At 33.5% G+C, this 16,459-nt stretch overlaps 1 protein-coding gene, 1 long non-coding RNA gene and 1 pseudogene across 2 annotated transcripts; 1 reads left to right on the top strand and 2 right to left on the bottom strand.

The window, feature by feature from the left end:
• Window positions 1-7,663: 7,663 nt before the first annotated feature.
• LOC122299743 lies at window positions 7,664-8,660 on the bottom strand. Its single transcript, XR_006239753.1, has 2 exons — window positions 8,584-8,660; window positions 7,664-8,305 (listed from the first exon to the last, which is right to left on the bottom strand). It is a non-coding gene; the product is annotated as an uncharacterized LOC122299743 (long non-coding RNA).
• Window positions 8,661-10,115: 1,455 nt separating this feature from the next.
• Window positions 10,116-11,055, top strand: LOC122299007 (early nodulin-like protein 3). The gene is made up of 3 exons (XM_043108845.1): window positions 10,116-10,122; window positions 10,586-10,699; window positions 10,829-11,055. The coding sequence occupies exons 1-3, from the start codon at window positions 10,116-10,118 to the stop codon at window positions 11,053-11,055; spliced, it is 348 nt and encodes a 115-aa protein (XP_042964779.1).
• A 913-nt stretch (window positions 11,056-11,968) lies between these two features.
• Window positions 11,969-16,141, bottom strand: LOC122299736 (annotated as a pseudogene).
• Between the last annotated feature and the right edge of the window lie 318 nt (window positions 16,142-16,459).

Raw genomic sequence — 16,459 nt, 5'->3', positions numbered from 1 at the left:
AATTTCTTCATTTTTCATTAGAAAGCTTTAACATCTCTTGGTCGGTTTTTATCTCTGTAGGGATGGTGGTAAGCAGGGACGGTGGTAGAGTCTCGCTTGTGATTCTCGCCTACAGTGCACGCGTAGGCATGGTGGTAGAGTCTCGTCTATAGTATTCTGATGGTTTGCTTAATGGGTCATTTTATAAATTATTTTACAATTATTTATAATAATTTTTCATATAAAAGTCAAAATGATTAGTACAAGCTGAATTCCTATCATGTCCGGCTTTGGTGGAGTTCATTTTTGTTTTGCATGTCATGTGATGATAAGAAAATGAATGATAAATAAATTTTTTCTAAATATAATTATAAATGCATGGAAATAATATGATTAGGATGCTTTAAGAGTTGAGATATCTTCTCTTTTCTGTTTTGACATTTTAGGAATATGTTTCATTAAATAAATTTTATTTATGTTATTATAACGTAATTTTTTAATGATTAGAATTTTAAGAAGGGTCTCATAATTATTTTTATGCGTGTAATTACATATAAAAGATTCTCATAAATTGTTAAGACTCGGTAAAAGTTTACATATGAATTACTTTCCTAAAAAAAATTAATGTACCATGCATTATTTTAAATTCAGTATGTAGTATACATCATTCAAGTCGGATTATAATTTGTAGTTTGTAACACTTTCTAATTATTCATTGTCTATTTTGTTATCATCATTTCTTCATTTTATGTGGCTTAGATGATATGTATATATATATATATATAATATATATATATATATATATAATTCGATTAAATCAAGTGAGAAGTCCAAATGAATAGAAAAAATGGGGATTTTTTTTTTTTTTTTTGGAAGTGAGTTTGTAGGTTTCTGTAGCATTCTAAATCTTTGCAAGAGGTGACTATTTATTCGCTTTCCATGGATGGGGAATTCTTGATGGTTACAAGGTGGTCAAAGCAGCACACGAAATCGAAGGAAAATGAGGTTGCAAACTTTCTTGGCAATTTCCTTGCCGTACCTTTCACTGGAATAATTAATCAGGCAGGGTCGTTTTCTTGGAAACTTCAAAGAAAGATGAGGAGTTTCTTGGGCACTTCCTTGCGGTACCTTCGTTGAGATAAGTAATAAATTAAACAGGGTTGGCCCTCTTCTTGACAACTTAAATTAAATATGATGAGTTTATTATAAGCAACTTTCTTGCATGCTATACCTTTCAAATAATAAATAAATTACACAGACTCCTCTTCTTGGCAACCTCAAAGAAAGATGAGGATTTCTTGGCCACTTCCTTGCATGCGCCTTTCATTGAAATAAATAACAAAATAATCCTCTTAAGAGAAATATTCTCCAATTGGCCAACCGAATTGGAGAGTTTAAGTTTGAATAGAGGTGGACTCATTATGTGAAATTTAGCATATTAATACTATACGTATAGGAGTTTTAGAGAGTGGACCATCGAATTTGATAAGCAATCTTTTTTAGCTTCTATAGTCTATTTCTTAGTTCAAGATTCCTCTTACCTAACTTTTTTTTATTTATTTTTATTTTAAATAACCCCTCTTACCTAATTGGAATCAAAGAATTAGTACATATGTTTAGCCCAAAATGAGAATGGACTAGGGTTATGAACTTATAATCTCTAATACGATGATCGATCAAGTTAGCCCCTGCGAAAACAACTTGATCAAGCAATCGAATAGGATCATCTCCATTGGTGGCATGCAGGTGATGCTTGAATGATTTTCCCCTTGTTAACCGAGCAGGCAATGAGAGTTTAAATAGAATGGTAAAAATGACAAATCATATATTAATGTGTGGATAAGTAACATCTCTATTTTATTATATTAACAAAAGAGTAGTACTATTTAAAGGCCTTTACACCACACACTATCAGTCACATAATATAATTTGATTTGTAATATTTAAATTTTAAAATTTATCTTTTTAATCAAATTACTTCACATGAATGTTATGGTATAAAGACCTTCAAATAGAATTATTCTTAACAAAATTACTATTTACTTTTTTTTTTTGGGTCTTTCTCCAAATTAAAGAGAGAGAGAGAGAAGTTCATAATTCTTTAAAAGCGAACACCTACTCACATTAACTATATGTACAATTAGAAGAATAAATCTTCCCAACACCCCAACACCCCACTTCTTCTTTATTTTTTAATATTTTTTTAATATTTTTTTTAATTTATTTTTTTTAAATTAATTTAATTATTTTATTTATTATTTATATATTAAATATTTGATAAAAAATAAAATAATAAAAATTAAAAAATAGGTGGGGTGTTGGGTAGCATAACCCCAATTAGAAAGATCGCTGAAAAGTTATGCCTTCAATTCTGAAGGTCTCTCTAACATATACACGCATCTTAATTTTGAGCCTAATCGCCGAAAGGTTTGGCATATATATTTTGAAAATGAAAAGTTTCAGATCCAGCTCATTTCAATATTTTGGCAGAGATCGAAAAATAAATGGTCATCCAAACCCACACCCCTCTCCTTTCTTCCCCAAAACCCACCGGTCTATGTCTTTTTGCGTCAACATCGTCTTCAAAAGTCATATTTAAAGAGGAAGAAGGATACACTTTTGTTAGAAAAATAAATAAATAAATAACATGTGAAAGGTCTATTGGCATCTTCTTTTGAGGTAACTTTCATTTGCTTTAAGAAAAGCATACGCGGCTTCAGGAAAAACATGCATACGCGTTTGTTAAAGAATGATTACTTTCTCAGCAATTTCTTTTGGTTTCTTTTGTTGATTGACTTGACTTCTTTTTTACAAAAAGAAATTCAGTTGAAGGCGTTTAATGATTGTCTTGCGGAAAATAAGCTCTAGTCTTGTTGAAAAATATGTCCTCCACGCTCTGCATCCTCTGAGTAGGAATTGGCCTAGAGATAGCCAATCGAGTGTTTCTTTGCAATGAGATTGTGAAGTTTTGGACATATTAGGGTCTTGGATAATTTATTATTAATTTCTTGTACTCCATCTTTCATTGAAATAAATAATAATTAAATTGCAGATGATCCTTTTTTGGCAACTTCCAAGAGAGATGAGTTTCTTGACAGCTTCCTCGCTGTACCTTTTCACATAATAGTACTTATGTGGTTCTATAACAATAAATAATGCTATAATTATAAGATTTTCAAACAGTGGATTATGCAATTCAGTAAGCAATTGAAGTGGACTTCTTTATAGCTGAACAAAGGGTTATTTTTATGTATTTAACAACAGATATCATGATTGAGTACTGTTCTTTTAGATAAACCATCTAACCCCCTGAACTTCTTTTCAAAGGCAGTAAGAAAGGACCTTCTGTGGGCAAACCCAGCCATTGGAGGCCCATGGACGTTGGTATATTTCGGCTTCACTCACTGCTCTGATATTTGTCCAGATGAGCTACAAATGTTTGGTTACAGAGGAATGGTTGATTAGTTGTGATTTTAATTATTGGGTGTAAACTTACTCTGCCTTGGAGTTACTTTCTCAAAGCCCTTTAGAAGTGAGTTTGTACGTTTCTGTAGCATTCTAAATCTTTGCAAGAGATTATGAACTTATAATCTCTAATATGATGATCGATCAAGTTGGCCCCTCCGAAAACAACTTGATCATGCAATCGAATAGGATCATCTCCATTGGTGGCATGCAGGTGATGCTTGAATGATTTTCCCCTTGTTAGCCAAGCAAAGGGCAATGAGTATTTAAATAGAATGGTAAAAATAACAAATTATATATTAGTGTGTGGATAAGTAACATCTCTATTTTATTATATTAACAAAAGAGTAGTATTATTTAAAGGCCTTTACACCACACACTATCGGTCGCATAATATAATTTGATTTATAAGATTCAAATTTTAAAATTTATCTTTTCAATCAAATTACTTTACATGAATATTATGGTATAAAGGCCTTCAAATAAAATTATTTTTAACAAAATTACTATTTATTTATTTATTTATTTTTGGGTCTTTCTCCAAATTAAAGAGAGAGAAAGAAAAGTTCATAATTCTTCAAAAGCGAACCCCTACTCACATTAACTATACGTACAATTGGAAAGATCGCTGAAAAGTTATGCCTTCAATTCTGAAGGTCTCTCTAACATATACACGCATCTTAATTCTGAAGGTCTCTTCCCACAAATGAGTTCGAGTCGAGTCGAATTCGAACTCGAGTTTAGATTTTTTTTTAATAAAATTTAATAATTAATAAATTAAATAAATAAATAAAAAGAATTAATATTGAATTTATACAACTAACAAGTAGAACCTCTATTAAATTATAAAATTTTAAAAAATTTATAAATAATTAATATCTATCCAGTTGATATTTATCCAAAATAACAATATATTATATACCTACATATATTATTAATACATACACTTAATATGATAGCATATATATATCTATTTCATATAAGGTTCCCACATATTAGTATATGAAATTATTAAATTTTATCGACTAATTATTATACAAATTATAAAATATATATAAAGTATATTCACTATATATACATAAGTAATTAGAATACATATTATATATTTAATTATAAAAGTGGTATGCTTATATTATTAGGTAATACATATATACATGCATAGATGTATGTATATATTTATCAATATATGAATGAGTTTCAATCGAGTCAAACTAACGAGTCGACTTGAGTATAAATGAGCAAGCCTAAACGAGCCTTAGCTGAGTCGAGTCGAGTTTTGTCGGATATGTGTTATTTACAAATCGAGCGGGTATCTGCTTTCACGAACGAGTTTTTTTTTTTTTTTTTTTTTCACGAGTCGAATTCGATTCGAATTTAACCGAGTGAGTACCGAGCGGGCTATTGAACAGACTGGTTTATTTACCTCCCTAACGCTATCCCATCAATGTAGGAAATTGATTTTTCTTTTTGGGTTAAGTATAATGCTAAATTTAAGTTTCAGTACTCATACAAGTCTCTTCAGTGTTTTTTTTTTAATAAAAAAAAAAGTTTGTGCCTTACTACAAACTAATGAACGGTGGTTCCAAAATAAGTGTAGGGGATTGATTACTACTTATATGTAGATGACTACCCAAAATAGGGGATTGCAATCATCATCATCAAACGTGCACGCGGGCGCACACATATAATATATATATATATATACACACACGTGTGTGTAAAAGATGGGACTTGTTGATCATGTGGTGAATAGAATTTGGTTAATTTGGGCACCTAGTACGTTTGTCCTGTGCAGTGTTTTAACCATTGCTTTCTAATTGGGTGGACGGTAAATTAAATGAATAAATAAAGAAAATACATGAAGGCAAATCTGAAAGTGCAATCGTGATATAATTATTATAATTTTTTTAAATTTTTACATGAAATATAATAAATAATTTAACTTTTTATATTAAAAATTTATATTATAAAAATATTTTATTCAATTTTTAATAAAAGCATCTCATCTGTATTGTATAACCAAACGAGACATACCAACAATAATTAATACCATATATAATTTGAAATTCTAGAACTCTAGCCTCTTTTATAATTCGTTTTTAGGTAGAAGATATTTGTTCAAAGCTACAGTGGAAAAAGACTTGTGAGGATTGTACATAAAAAGTCTTTGTGAGTTCCAGTCAGCTAGTAATGCCATAAAACACTGGGCCATTGACCCAGGTAGCGGTGCCTATCAAATCCTCATCCCTATCAATTATTGGTACGTTGATTGAATTTGTGGTGGTCCACTACCATGTGACTGAGCCAGATAAAAGAAGAAGAATCATCGTACAAAGAGAAAAAGCATATATATATATACGTGAGAAAAAAGCCAGCAAGTTTGGTCCCACCCACGTTCCTATAAGAACAAAAAAATTGGAACTTGTGAGCCAAGTGGTCACAAATGTCATCAAATGCCCTTCAAATTCTTCCATTGGTCTATTTTCAATATCTTTACAGATACCACTAACTTTATTAATGATCTTTCCAAGTTGGACTGTTCAGAAAATTCATCGGCACCAACACCAATGCGTGCCACAACAAACAATATTTTTAGCTGCATACTACTTATCAAATTACCTCAATATTTACTCATATATCTCTGCATATTTTCTTGATGCATTCATTAATTTCTCAAACGAAAATAATGATAGTAGTGGGAGACCTAGCTTTTTATTGGATGTTTCAAGATTGAATCCAGACATGCATTATATAGCTAGCTAGTTTCACATTTTTCTGAAGTTTTTTGAAAATCTTCCTATTGTATCTTTGAATCGTGCTATAAGAATGTGAACTGGTTATTCTCTGGGGGTGGAAGAGGAATTAACTTGAGTGGAGTAGCACACAAGTTTTGGTTGTTTGGGTTGGGGTTATGATCAGCCCACCGAAGAGCTCTATGGGAGCTGACAACAAACACGTCGGAGATGACAAAACTGAAACTGATTTGGGCTCCAGCCTCAATCTTCTATATATGACTTGCAATGCAAAACTCTCTTCCGCCGAAGCCCGCAGTTCCATCTTCGAACCCTACTCGATTTATGTTTTCACATCCATTAAGGACAAGATCCATGCACTATTTAAGCTCAACTAAGTGGAATGTTAATTATATGTTGGGTAAAAAGCCCAATGGAGGGGACATACAAATCGAGAGATAGTTTGTATTTACCGGGGCATGATGAGGCCCATTTGAGGATCCAAGTAATCGGTGGGACTGAGTTTAAAGAACTTGAAAATCCAACTTTTATTTGATTGGAACAAATAGTTCATAAAATTTTGATTTATTTTTTAATGACTACTTTTCAAGCGTATTAAAGGAAAAATGAAAACAGAAAATATGATTATTTATCATGATTGTACATGACATGTTCCCATTATATATTATATAAAATATAAGGCTTAAATTTAAATGGGTCACGCGATTGATCCGCGCCTTACATTGTAAAGTATGCTTTACTTGATTATTAATTAAGGTTTTTCTTCTTTTATTCTTATTTTATTTCTTTTTCTTTTTTCATCTCTAATTCTTATCATGGGAGTGGTACGTCCGCACCTTCTTGCAGATAAAGTGTCAGTGCATCACGAGGCATCCTTATCGTGGGATCACGCAATTGATCCAAGCCTTGATCGCATTATGAGGCATGTTTCGCTTGACCATTCAATCATTAGGTCTTCCATTATTTAGTTATTCCAGTATTTAAGAAAGTTTTACTTATTTACTTGTTAGTTGTTGGTATACTGAAAATTATAAAATTTGAATTTCGAAACTTAAGTTTTAAAAGAAAACTTAAATTTACCGAGTCAAACAAGCCCCCAGGAGAATAGAATCGGCCGAAATTATTTTAAATTTTAAATGATGTGTTTCTTCGTCCTCCTGGTCTTCATACTAATTAGTAATTATTGGCTTTTGTTTCCAAACCTTTAATCTCACTAACTTTTCCATAACATCATACGGATTAGTAATATTGTTCTGTCTTACCACCCAATAAAGCATCATATCTATCAAGTCGTTCAAGCTGTTAGTAAGCCCCTGAAGACTCTTTTCATTAGCGTCTACCCATTATTATAAGGCAACTAAGGCACCTTGTTGCTGATTGAAAAGTAGTCCATCTTCCATGGATCGTCAGTTCTGGATACTACTTATTATGAACCTCAGATTGTAGAGAACAAATGACCATTAAAATGGAGAAAACTATGAAGTTATATTAATATCTGGGAAATAGTTCGAGGCAAATCCCAACCTCCAGATGAACGAAGTTCTTGCAAGCAAATTCATAATAAACCTTTCACGCCCTCCTCTTCCTTTCTTACGCTCTCCAGGAATAACAAACTAAACTAATCAACACAAGACACGTGTACTATAAAAATACCAAATTACTTAGGACAAACTGGTAATTGAATAACACTCTTAAAATAACTATATTCTAGAAGACTCGACTGAACACAGCGTTTCATTCTTCGCTGCATGTTCTCTCTTTTCTTCACCTCAACGCTACGTTTTGACTCTGAAGCTTTAATGCAATGGAATGGACTGGTCGCCTAACACTTGGGCTTCCCGTGTGATCTGCTTGTTCCAACTGGGCTTCATTACACACCTCCTTTCTTCCCAAAATCCACCCGCCCCGCCTCGACTTTGAGTCCACATCTTCTTCAAAAGTCATCTTTAAAGAGAAACATAATGATATTGCCATGGTCAAATATTTAATTTTCCCAGAAATCCCACCCCCAACGGTCATCCCAAACTACTAAATTGAGAAATACCGAAACCATAAGGGGATCAGTGACTGCAATGAACGTGCCAAGTGACATTTAGACTGATGATTCTCTGTTTTCACCAAGTGAAAATTATTTCATATCATGTACAGAATCATTGTTTTCCCCAATGATCCTGATGTTGCTTTGAACCCAAGAAAGACAAAACTTTACCCTCAATTACCCAGACACCATATAATACAAACAAGTTTTTACTGTTTTGCAAGTCAAAAGAGCAAACATAATATTGATCTTATTGAAACATGAGAGATTATGATCTAATAAATGAGCATTGAATGTCCAAGACCAAAACCAGCTAGTAAGTAGGCATGACTATTGAAGAGTGCTTACGTGCGTGCATAGAGAGAGATAGAGTACATACTTTGATTAGCTCGCCTTCACAGTAACCACTAAACTCTGCTCTGCAGAATAAAATAATTAAAACATTAAGAAATTGAGGACTTCACAGACACACTGAGGGAGTAGAGTGTGGAAACTCATAAGAATAGTCTTGGTTCAAGTCTCATAAGAATAGTCTTGGTTCAAGTCTCATCTCATGATCATATACTAAGTCAAACAGACAGAGAGTATGGAACCGGTTGAAATTATTTTAAATTTTAAATTTTAATATTATATTAATTACTAATTAAACTTTAATATTATATTAATTAGTAATTTGTCATATAATATAAAATTATTTTATATATAATTATATATATTATTAAAAAATTATATATAAATTAAAAAATTAGATAAAAAAACATTTTATATAATATAAAAAATTACTAAATATATATATGAACCGGTTTGGTCCAGTGTTAGAAAATAGAAAATTAGAACCAGATTGATTTCGACCGGTTTTGAAAAAAATGAAACTGATACCGAACAAGATCGGATCGACAGACCAAACTGGTTCACGAGTTATTATTTTCACCCCTAATCAATATCCACTTCGACTTGAGGGGGAGTGTCAAGGAAGGTGAACAGCAATAAAGGGGTTTGCACAAGCTTGCATGGTTGACATGCATCAACTGTAAAGAGTCAAATTCTTGCCAAAAAGAACCGCCATGAGTTTGGTTGACAATAACTCCTGATTTCATTCCCAACTGCTGCTGTAATTTTGGACTCTGCTCTCTTGGCTCTGCTCTCTTATGCCTGTAATTTCATTCACTTATCAATTCAGATATTCATTTTTTCTGATTCTCTATTATATCTTGTTTGTTTTACCTTCAATTCTTACAAATAAAGCATTCCTGTCACTACTGCAACTATGACCCTCCAAAACAAAGCACTACTCCCTATACCATAATGATATTACTCAATCTCATAAAAGACTTCTAGTAAAAACATACCAAACTATCATTTCTTGGAAGAGATTTTCAAGAAATTATCTCAACTCCACTCGGCTCAACTATCAGAATGTTAACTACTTTTTTTAATTAGTCATCTTTTATTTTTTATTTTTTGGTTCCTTTTGCTATTTGAATCTAGATTAAAAATTTCAAAATATGATATTCTTGCGTAATTTAAAAGAAAATAAATTCAATCAACCAACGTAATCATGTAAATTAATTAAAAATAAATTCAATTTTATAAAAATTGACTCAAAGAACAAAAGATTGTCAATTTTAAAAAAATTGAATTATTTTTAATTAAATTACATGAATATGTTAATTGATTGAATTTATTTATTTTTAGATTATGCAAGAAGTTGATCATGTTTTGATATTTTTAATCTAAATTCAAAGATCAAAAGGGCAAAAAAAAAGTGCCTAATAGTAAAGTAATAGTAAATGATCAAGTTTAAGGATATCATTATTATCCTTTGACGGTTGAAAACAAAACTTGGCGCATGCTGGTTGCTCCCAACCTTTGATAGCCCCATGATTGGTTTTACACTAACTATACATCACTTGAATCATAGTCACTAAATATTGTAAATAAATGTGATAATCTAAATATTGATTGATTAAAAAGCAAAATAAAAATAATATGAATTATTATATTACACAATATTTTTCAAATGCATAAATCAAGTGGAAATCTAAAAAAAAACAGCCACAAAAACCCAAATAACACCACCCAAAAGGGGGCATAAAGCCTAAATTATAAGGTATGCTAGGGATTCCAAATCGATACCAATCTTTGAACCTACTTTCAAAACCTGCCATAAGGGCTAGTTTTCTCCCTGCTGTCACTATAAACAGCCCACAAAGGCCTCTATTTCCTCGACCATCTCTCTCTCTCTCTCTCTTTGTGAAAGAATTGTAACTATGTTTGCCATGGCTTCAAGCAGAGCTATGCTATATTCACTACTGCTCACTCAAACCTCTCTTCCTCTCCTTATCATAAGCTAGAGAATTCTTGGTTGGAGGCAAGACCAAAGCTTGGATAATCCCAGCCTTTGACTCAAAATCCCTTAACAAATGGGCCGAAGGCTCACGTTTTCAAATCGGAGACTCACTAGGTACTACATTATCCCTTTGCTTGAAATATCCATTTTCTCCCATTTCATTCATCTGGGTTTGCTCTGGTTAATTTGTTTCATGAAATTTTATCCTCATTAGGGTTTTGTGTTGCCTATCTTACTTTACAGTCTGGAACTATGATCCAAGCAAGAACTCTCTGCTTCAAGTGAGCGAAAAGGACTACGAGAGTTGCAGTACTTCGAGTCCTATAGCAGTATACAAAGATGGGAACACCAAGGTGAAGCTTGATAGATCAGGGCCATTATATTTTATCAGTGGAATTGAAGGCCACTGCGAGAAGGGCCAAAAATTGAAAAATAATAGTTGCAATCATGAATGTGTAAGTGTCATATAAAATCATTTTGAAAAAATAGAATAAATACATGATTCATATGAAAAGAAATTAATATTTTAATAATAGACGTTACTTTTTTTCAAAACGACTATTTTTAATAATGGAATAAAGATATTTGTACACTTCACGACTATATATAATTATTATTCAATTTTTTCAAAGTGATTGTACGACATAATTATTTTTTCACGAGTAAAAGATTTGTTTACTTTTGTAAAAAACCTGTGCAATTTAAACTATACAAATCATAAAAGGGCCCCGCCGCGGGGGGGGGGGGGGGGGGGGGGAGATGAAACTCATAAACTAGTTAGATGGACTCTAGGTCTAGAAGAGTTTTGCAATTTGTTGCATAATAAAAAAGCCATATCAATTTTTGAAGTTCACTTGTAAAATTTTGTATCAAACATTTCTCATGCATTCAAATTAAAGTAGTAACCATTCCTGAGAAATGCTTGACGATAAAAAAATAACTGCACTAATCTTTTTGAGAGAAATGTAGCTCATAAAAATAAATATAAAAAACTGTTTGATATATTATATATATATAATACTAAGATTGTAAACCATTTTTATTGCAAGTTTTTCCTTTAAAGTAATTCTGTTCATAGACCTTTCATGAATAAAGATAGTTTCATCTCATTTCATCTCAGAATTTATTATCTCATTTCATTCCTAAACATCATTCAAACACAAATACTTTTCAATTTTCAACACTCAATTTTTTCGTCTTACAATTACTTAATCATTACAGTTTTTTCAAGCTTCAAAACAAAACACAAAAAATAATTTAGTTTTTTCAATCCTCAAAACAAAACTAATATTAAAAAATTATATCCTAATAATATTTTCAATTCATAATATTTTTATTTAACATTTTATCTCTTGTTTTTCAAAATCGAGTAAAATACCTTACTCAAATCATTTCACTATTATTCACAATCAATTCAGTAGTATTCACAAAACACTTCTTGGTATTTCTAGAATAGCGATACCAACCCCAACATTACTTTTGTTTCATACGCGTCACATAGCATCATTCTATGAAGAAACATCATAAGATTTGTATGTAAAGTACGCAAAGGCTCCCTCCCATAATCAATTTCAGACAGACCGAAATTCTGGAAGTTATTTCCAAGCCCCAATCTCAACTAGCGTGCGCAGAGAGAGAGAGAGAGAGAGAGAGAGAGAGAGAGAGAGAGAGAGAGAGAGAGAGAGAGAGAGAGAGAGAGAGAGAGAGAGAGAGAGAGAGAGAGAGAGAGAGAGAGAGAGAGATGGACAACAGATGCAAGTGACTGATTCACCTCGAACAAGTTCATGGGCTCATATGGTATCGCACATAAAGTTCAGCAACAACATAGATGTTCCCAAGTGACAGACAGACACACAGCACACCATGACGAATGAAACCAACACATTCTCATTTAAAGAGGGTATTGACAATCGATTTGACATTGAGCTTCTTGAGATCTGTATATGACTGTCCACAGCCAACAAACATGACCAGTGCCCCAGATATGTAAACCATTGAAAGTGCAGCTCCAACCTACGCCATGAATTTCAATTATACATTAGTCTTGGCCTAATGTAAATCAAGCAATCAAAACTCTCAAACTCCTTGCCGTTTGAAGAGTAACTACCTTATCATCAATAGTATCGAACTTTGTGAGCAAGATCCCAGCTATCAGTCTTGGCCTAGCTGTATTTGAAAGGTCAGCTAATTTCTGTATACAAAACAAGTGTAGCTTAAAAGGTCCCAACAATAGATGACAATCCTAAATCTAGAAGTCATACCTGATTGAATTTTGAAAGTTGATCAACGGCATCATTTCCAACCAATGCCTCTCCAACAAACAAGACCAGATCAGGATTGTCAAGGTAAACAAGCTTTGAGAGTGCTCTCATCAACGGTTCATTATCCTGAAAAATGGAGTATATGTATCAAATGGCCATGATGGAGTAAAAAAAAACATGTCAGTGAAACACATAGCCCTAATTCTCTATAAAAGTCAGTATGATACATATAGCAGATAACAACACATATTTATAACATAATACCAGCTAAGCACGAAACCTGCATTCTACCAGCTGTATCAACTAAAACCACATCAGAACCATTATGTGTTGCCTCCTGACTTGCTTCCTTTGCTACAATGGCAGGAACTTTCTCATAACCCTTCTCAAATATAGGAATCTTACAAGAGAAAAAAGAGAAAATTCAGCAAAAAGGGTCCAGCTTGTATTACTTACATATTTTATTCAACAAACAAACCCTCTCCGAGTAAAGAAGCCAAATAGCCTAGCAATAGGCTGTAAAATCAAATGTCCTACCTGGAGCCTTAGCGCATGAGTCTGCAGCTGCTCAAACCGCTCCAGATCGGAATGTGTCACAAGCAGCCATCATGACATTGATCTTGTGCTGCAGAAGCCAGTAGGCAACCTGCAAAGTGATTTTTTAAAGAAACTCTACACTCAAAATTCATAGAATATAATTAGTGTGCTCACAGGACCAATGTTTGCAAATACACATGCACATGCATCCTCTACGATAGGAGTAGGGGCTAGCTATATTAAATCTTTTTAATATTATTAAATCTTAACATTAAATCTATTTTTTTTAATATTATTTGGGGAAGTCTCACCGTTCCATTTATGTTTTTATAAAAAAAGTAGAAAAATAAAAAAGAGATGGCTTACCTTGGCTAGATTAGTAGATTTCCCAACTCCATTAACACCAACAAAAACAACAACATAAGGCTTCCTTTGTTCCCTAGCAGCATGCACATCCCTCAATATGTCAATAGAGCACCTAGGAGTTAAAATACGAACAAGAGCTTCTTCCATTGCTGCCTGCAGTCATTGTTTCATGCCAGGGTCTTAATCTTATCACAAAGAATCAAATGATGAGAAACGAAGCAGTTGAGATTAAAAAAAGAGGGGGGGGGGGGGGGATGGATTCACAAACCTGCACTTTTGAAGATATCCCTGCAAACGAAGCCAACATTTTCCCTTCAAGACTCACTGCCACAAATTCAAAGAGCTTCTCTGCTATCTCCTCAGCTTGTGATGTAATAACAAGGAGCTCTAAGTAGCAGGCTGAGTGTATTTGGGAAGTACAGATAAAACAAATATGAAACATAGTAGATCACTGAAACATACCACATTCTTCATGATAAGCCCATCCTTGAAAGCTTTCAAAGCTGGTTCCAGGTCTGACTTCTCCAAATTCGCTTTGCCCGCAATACTGAACATACGAAAGTGAATAATTAATGAAGCAAGTATCTGGTAATGTCAAGATAGATTTCAACAAAATATGCAATGGTAAGGCGATAGCCCATTTTAATGCCTAAAAGCCTGAAGTTTACAGTTGATTCGTGGGTTTTTACAAAATACAAAAACAAATATGAAATTTCAGCCATCAACAAGATAAACTTCAAGGAAGCCTACTTGTACACTCTAGGCTTTTGAAAAATAGATAAATAAATCACTACAAAGAAAACAGTGATTTCTCCCAATAATTCCATGAGATAATTTATTTATTTATTTCTTTTATAACATAATTGTTTGAACTGCTCAAGGGAAACTAGGCACTTAAACTTCATTTACAGTTTAATGGCACTGTCTGTGTAAATTGAAAAATAAGTAGATTTTAAAGGAAGTAACAATGTAAAAACTAAATTATGGCCCAAAACATTATATTGAATTGCCGTATGGAGAACAAGTACTCAGTATCATTTTTTTTCCATGAAGAAAGACATTGTTGAACAACTCAAGCAATATCCTTTAACTAACTATGCCTAAAACTACAAAGACTGTAGATAGTGAATGGAAGTCATAAAAATAAAATTACGTGTATGCTCTAAATTAAGTCATACATGCACACACAATAACCAAAGGATTGAAATTAATAAACTAACCATTGGAACATTGTTGAAAACCACCCCTTCTTCTTAGTTTCAGGATTGCTATCCTTCCCCACTTCCTCATCATCTTCAGCCTCGCTTTCACTGCTAAAAATCTCTTCCTTGTCCATCATACATTCACCATGATCTGCTGCAACAACCTCTATATTGTCCCCATTCTCACCCACATCATCTGTGAAATCCAATTTTGTCTGAGGAGGTGAATCATCCCAAACTCTATTCTTTTTTGTTATCTTTTTCTTTGGCTCTACCTTAGAGCCCTTGCTAACAAGGGTTTCGGCTTTCTTCCCACCTTTAGCTCTAAGGTTCTGAAGCTTATTTACATCAAAAGCCCCAGCATCGGAGCTCCCATTTTCTATACTGTTAGCACCACCATTCACCTTAGAATCTGCATTATGAGTATAGTTACCATTGGAGTGCCCATTCTCCAAGTTGTGGCCTTTCTTATTATCACCATCCCCCCCATCATTGGGGGACATACTTTCACCCTTTTTGTTACATACTCCATGAAATCTAGCACTTTGCATCTGCCCTTGCTTCTTACTATTATTTAGAGGCTTGCCCACCACCTGCTTTAATCTCTTCAAATCTTCAGCATGAGCTTCAGCTTCCTTTTTCAGTTGCCTAAAAGTTTCATCAAAATCACTATAGGCTGTCCGTTTCGGATCATGCACCTCCAAAAACTCAAGCTTCACCATTGCAAGCAGATCGTCCACATACAACAGATGGAGGATCTGCTGATATACAGCAACAAATACAAGGCCAAGCTCGTTATGGAAGGTCCATTTGAGTGTGTAAGCAGCACCAGCGGCGTCATAGTTGTATGATGCTGCACCAGACCGCTCTTCCAAAAGACAGGACCAGATCAAGGCGTCAATTGGGGATCCCTTGAGCGCATTTTCAAGTTCTTTACATGTCCAGAGGATTAATCCTCCACGAGTAAATAGTAGCTGCTTTAACATTCTCGTATACTCGTATATGCCCTGTAATTGAATCCAGAAAAGCATTAAAATATAAGAACCAGGAATTCAAATATGGATTGGAAAATAGGAGATATGGGGAAAAAAGGGCAAATCTCCACTAAAACTAAAAGGAAACAAGAATTTCAATTTAAATTTTATAATTAATTTTATAATTTTTGGATCCAACAAACACCTTCACTCACTAATCACTAGGGGTGCTACCCGCATCATGCGGGGCGGGTGCACCCCTTCGGGGTGCACCCCGCCCTCGCATTTGCGGGGGATGAATATTTCATCCCGCACCCCGCCCCCGTGAGGCGGGGGCGGGGCCCCCCGCTCCGGTGCCGGGGGGGGCGGGGCGGATGGGGCCCACTTCAAGAATCCCATATTTCAATGGGCTTAAAAAAATTTTTTGTGTCTAAAAATATTATTTTTAGACCCAAATTATTATATAATTAAATCGTAAATTAAAATTTATATATATAATAATAATTTAAAGACTAATAATATAAAAATTATGTT

The sequence above is a fragment of the Carya illinoinensis genome, chromosome 16, assembly GCF_018687715.1.
Source record: "Carya illinoinensis cultivar Pawnee chromosome 16, C.illinoinensisPawnee_v1, whole genome shotgun sequence".
Classification (NCBI taxonomy): domain Eukaryota; kingdom Viridiplantae; phylum Streptophyta; class Magnoliopsida; order Fagales; family Juglandaceae; genus Carya; species Carya illinoinensis.
This window is presented reverse-complemented; position numbering and strand designations above follow the sequence as displayed.

Coding starts and splice junctions, on each gene's coding strand:
- LOC122299007 (XM_043108845.1), top strand. Junction 10,700..10,828: donor TCAAATCGGAGACTCACTAG/GTACTACATTAT, acceptor CTTACTTTACAG/TCTGGAACTATGATCCAAGC.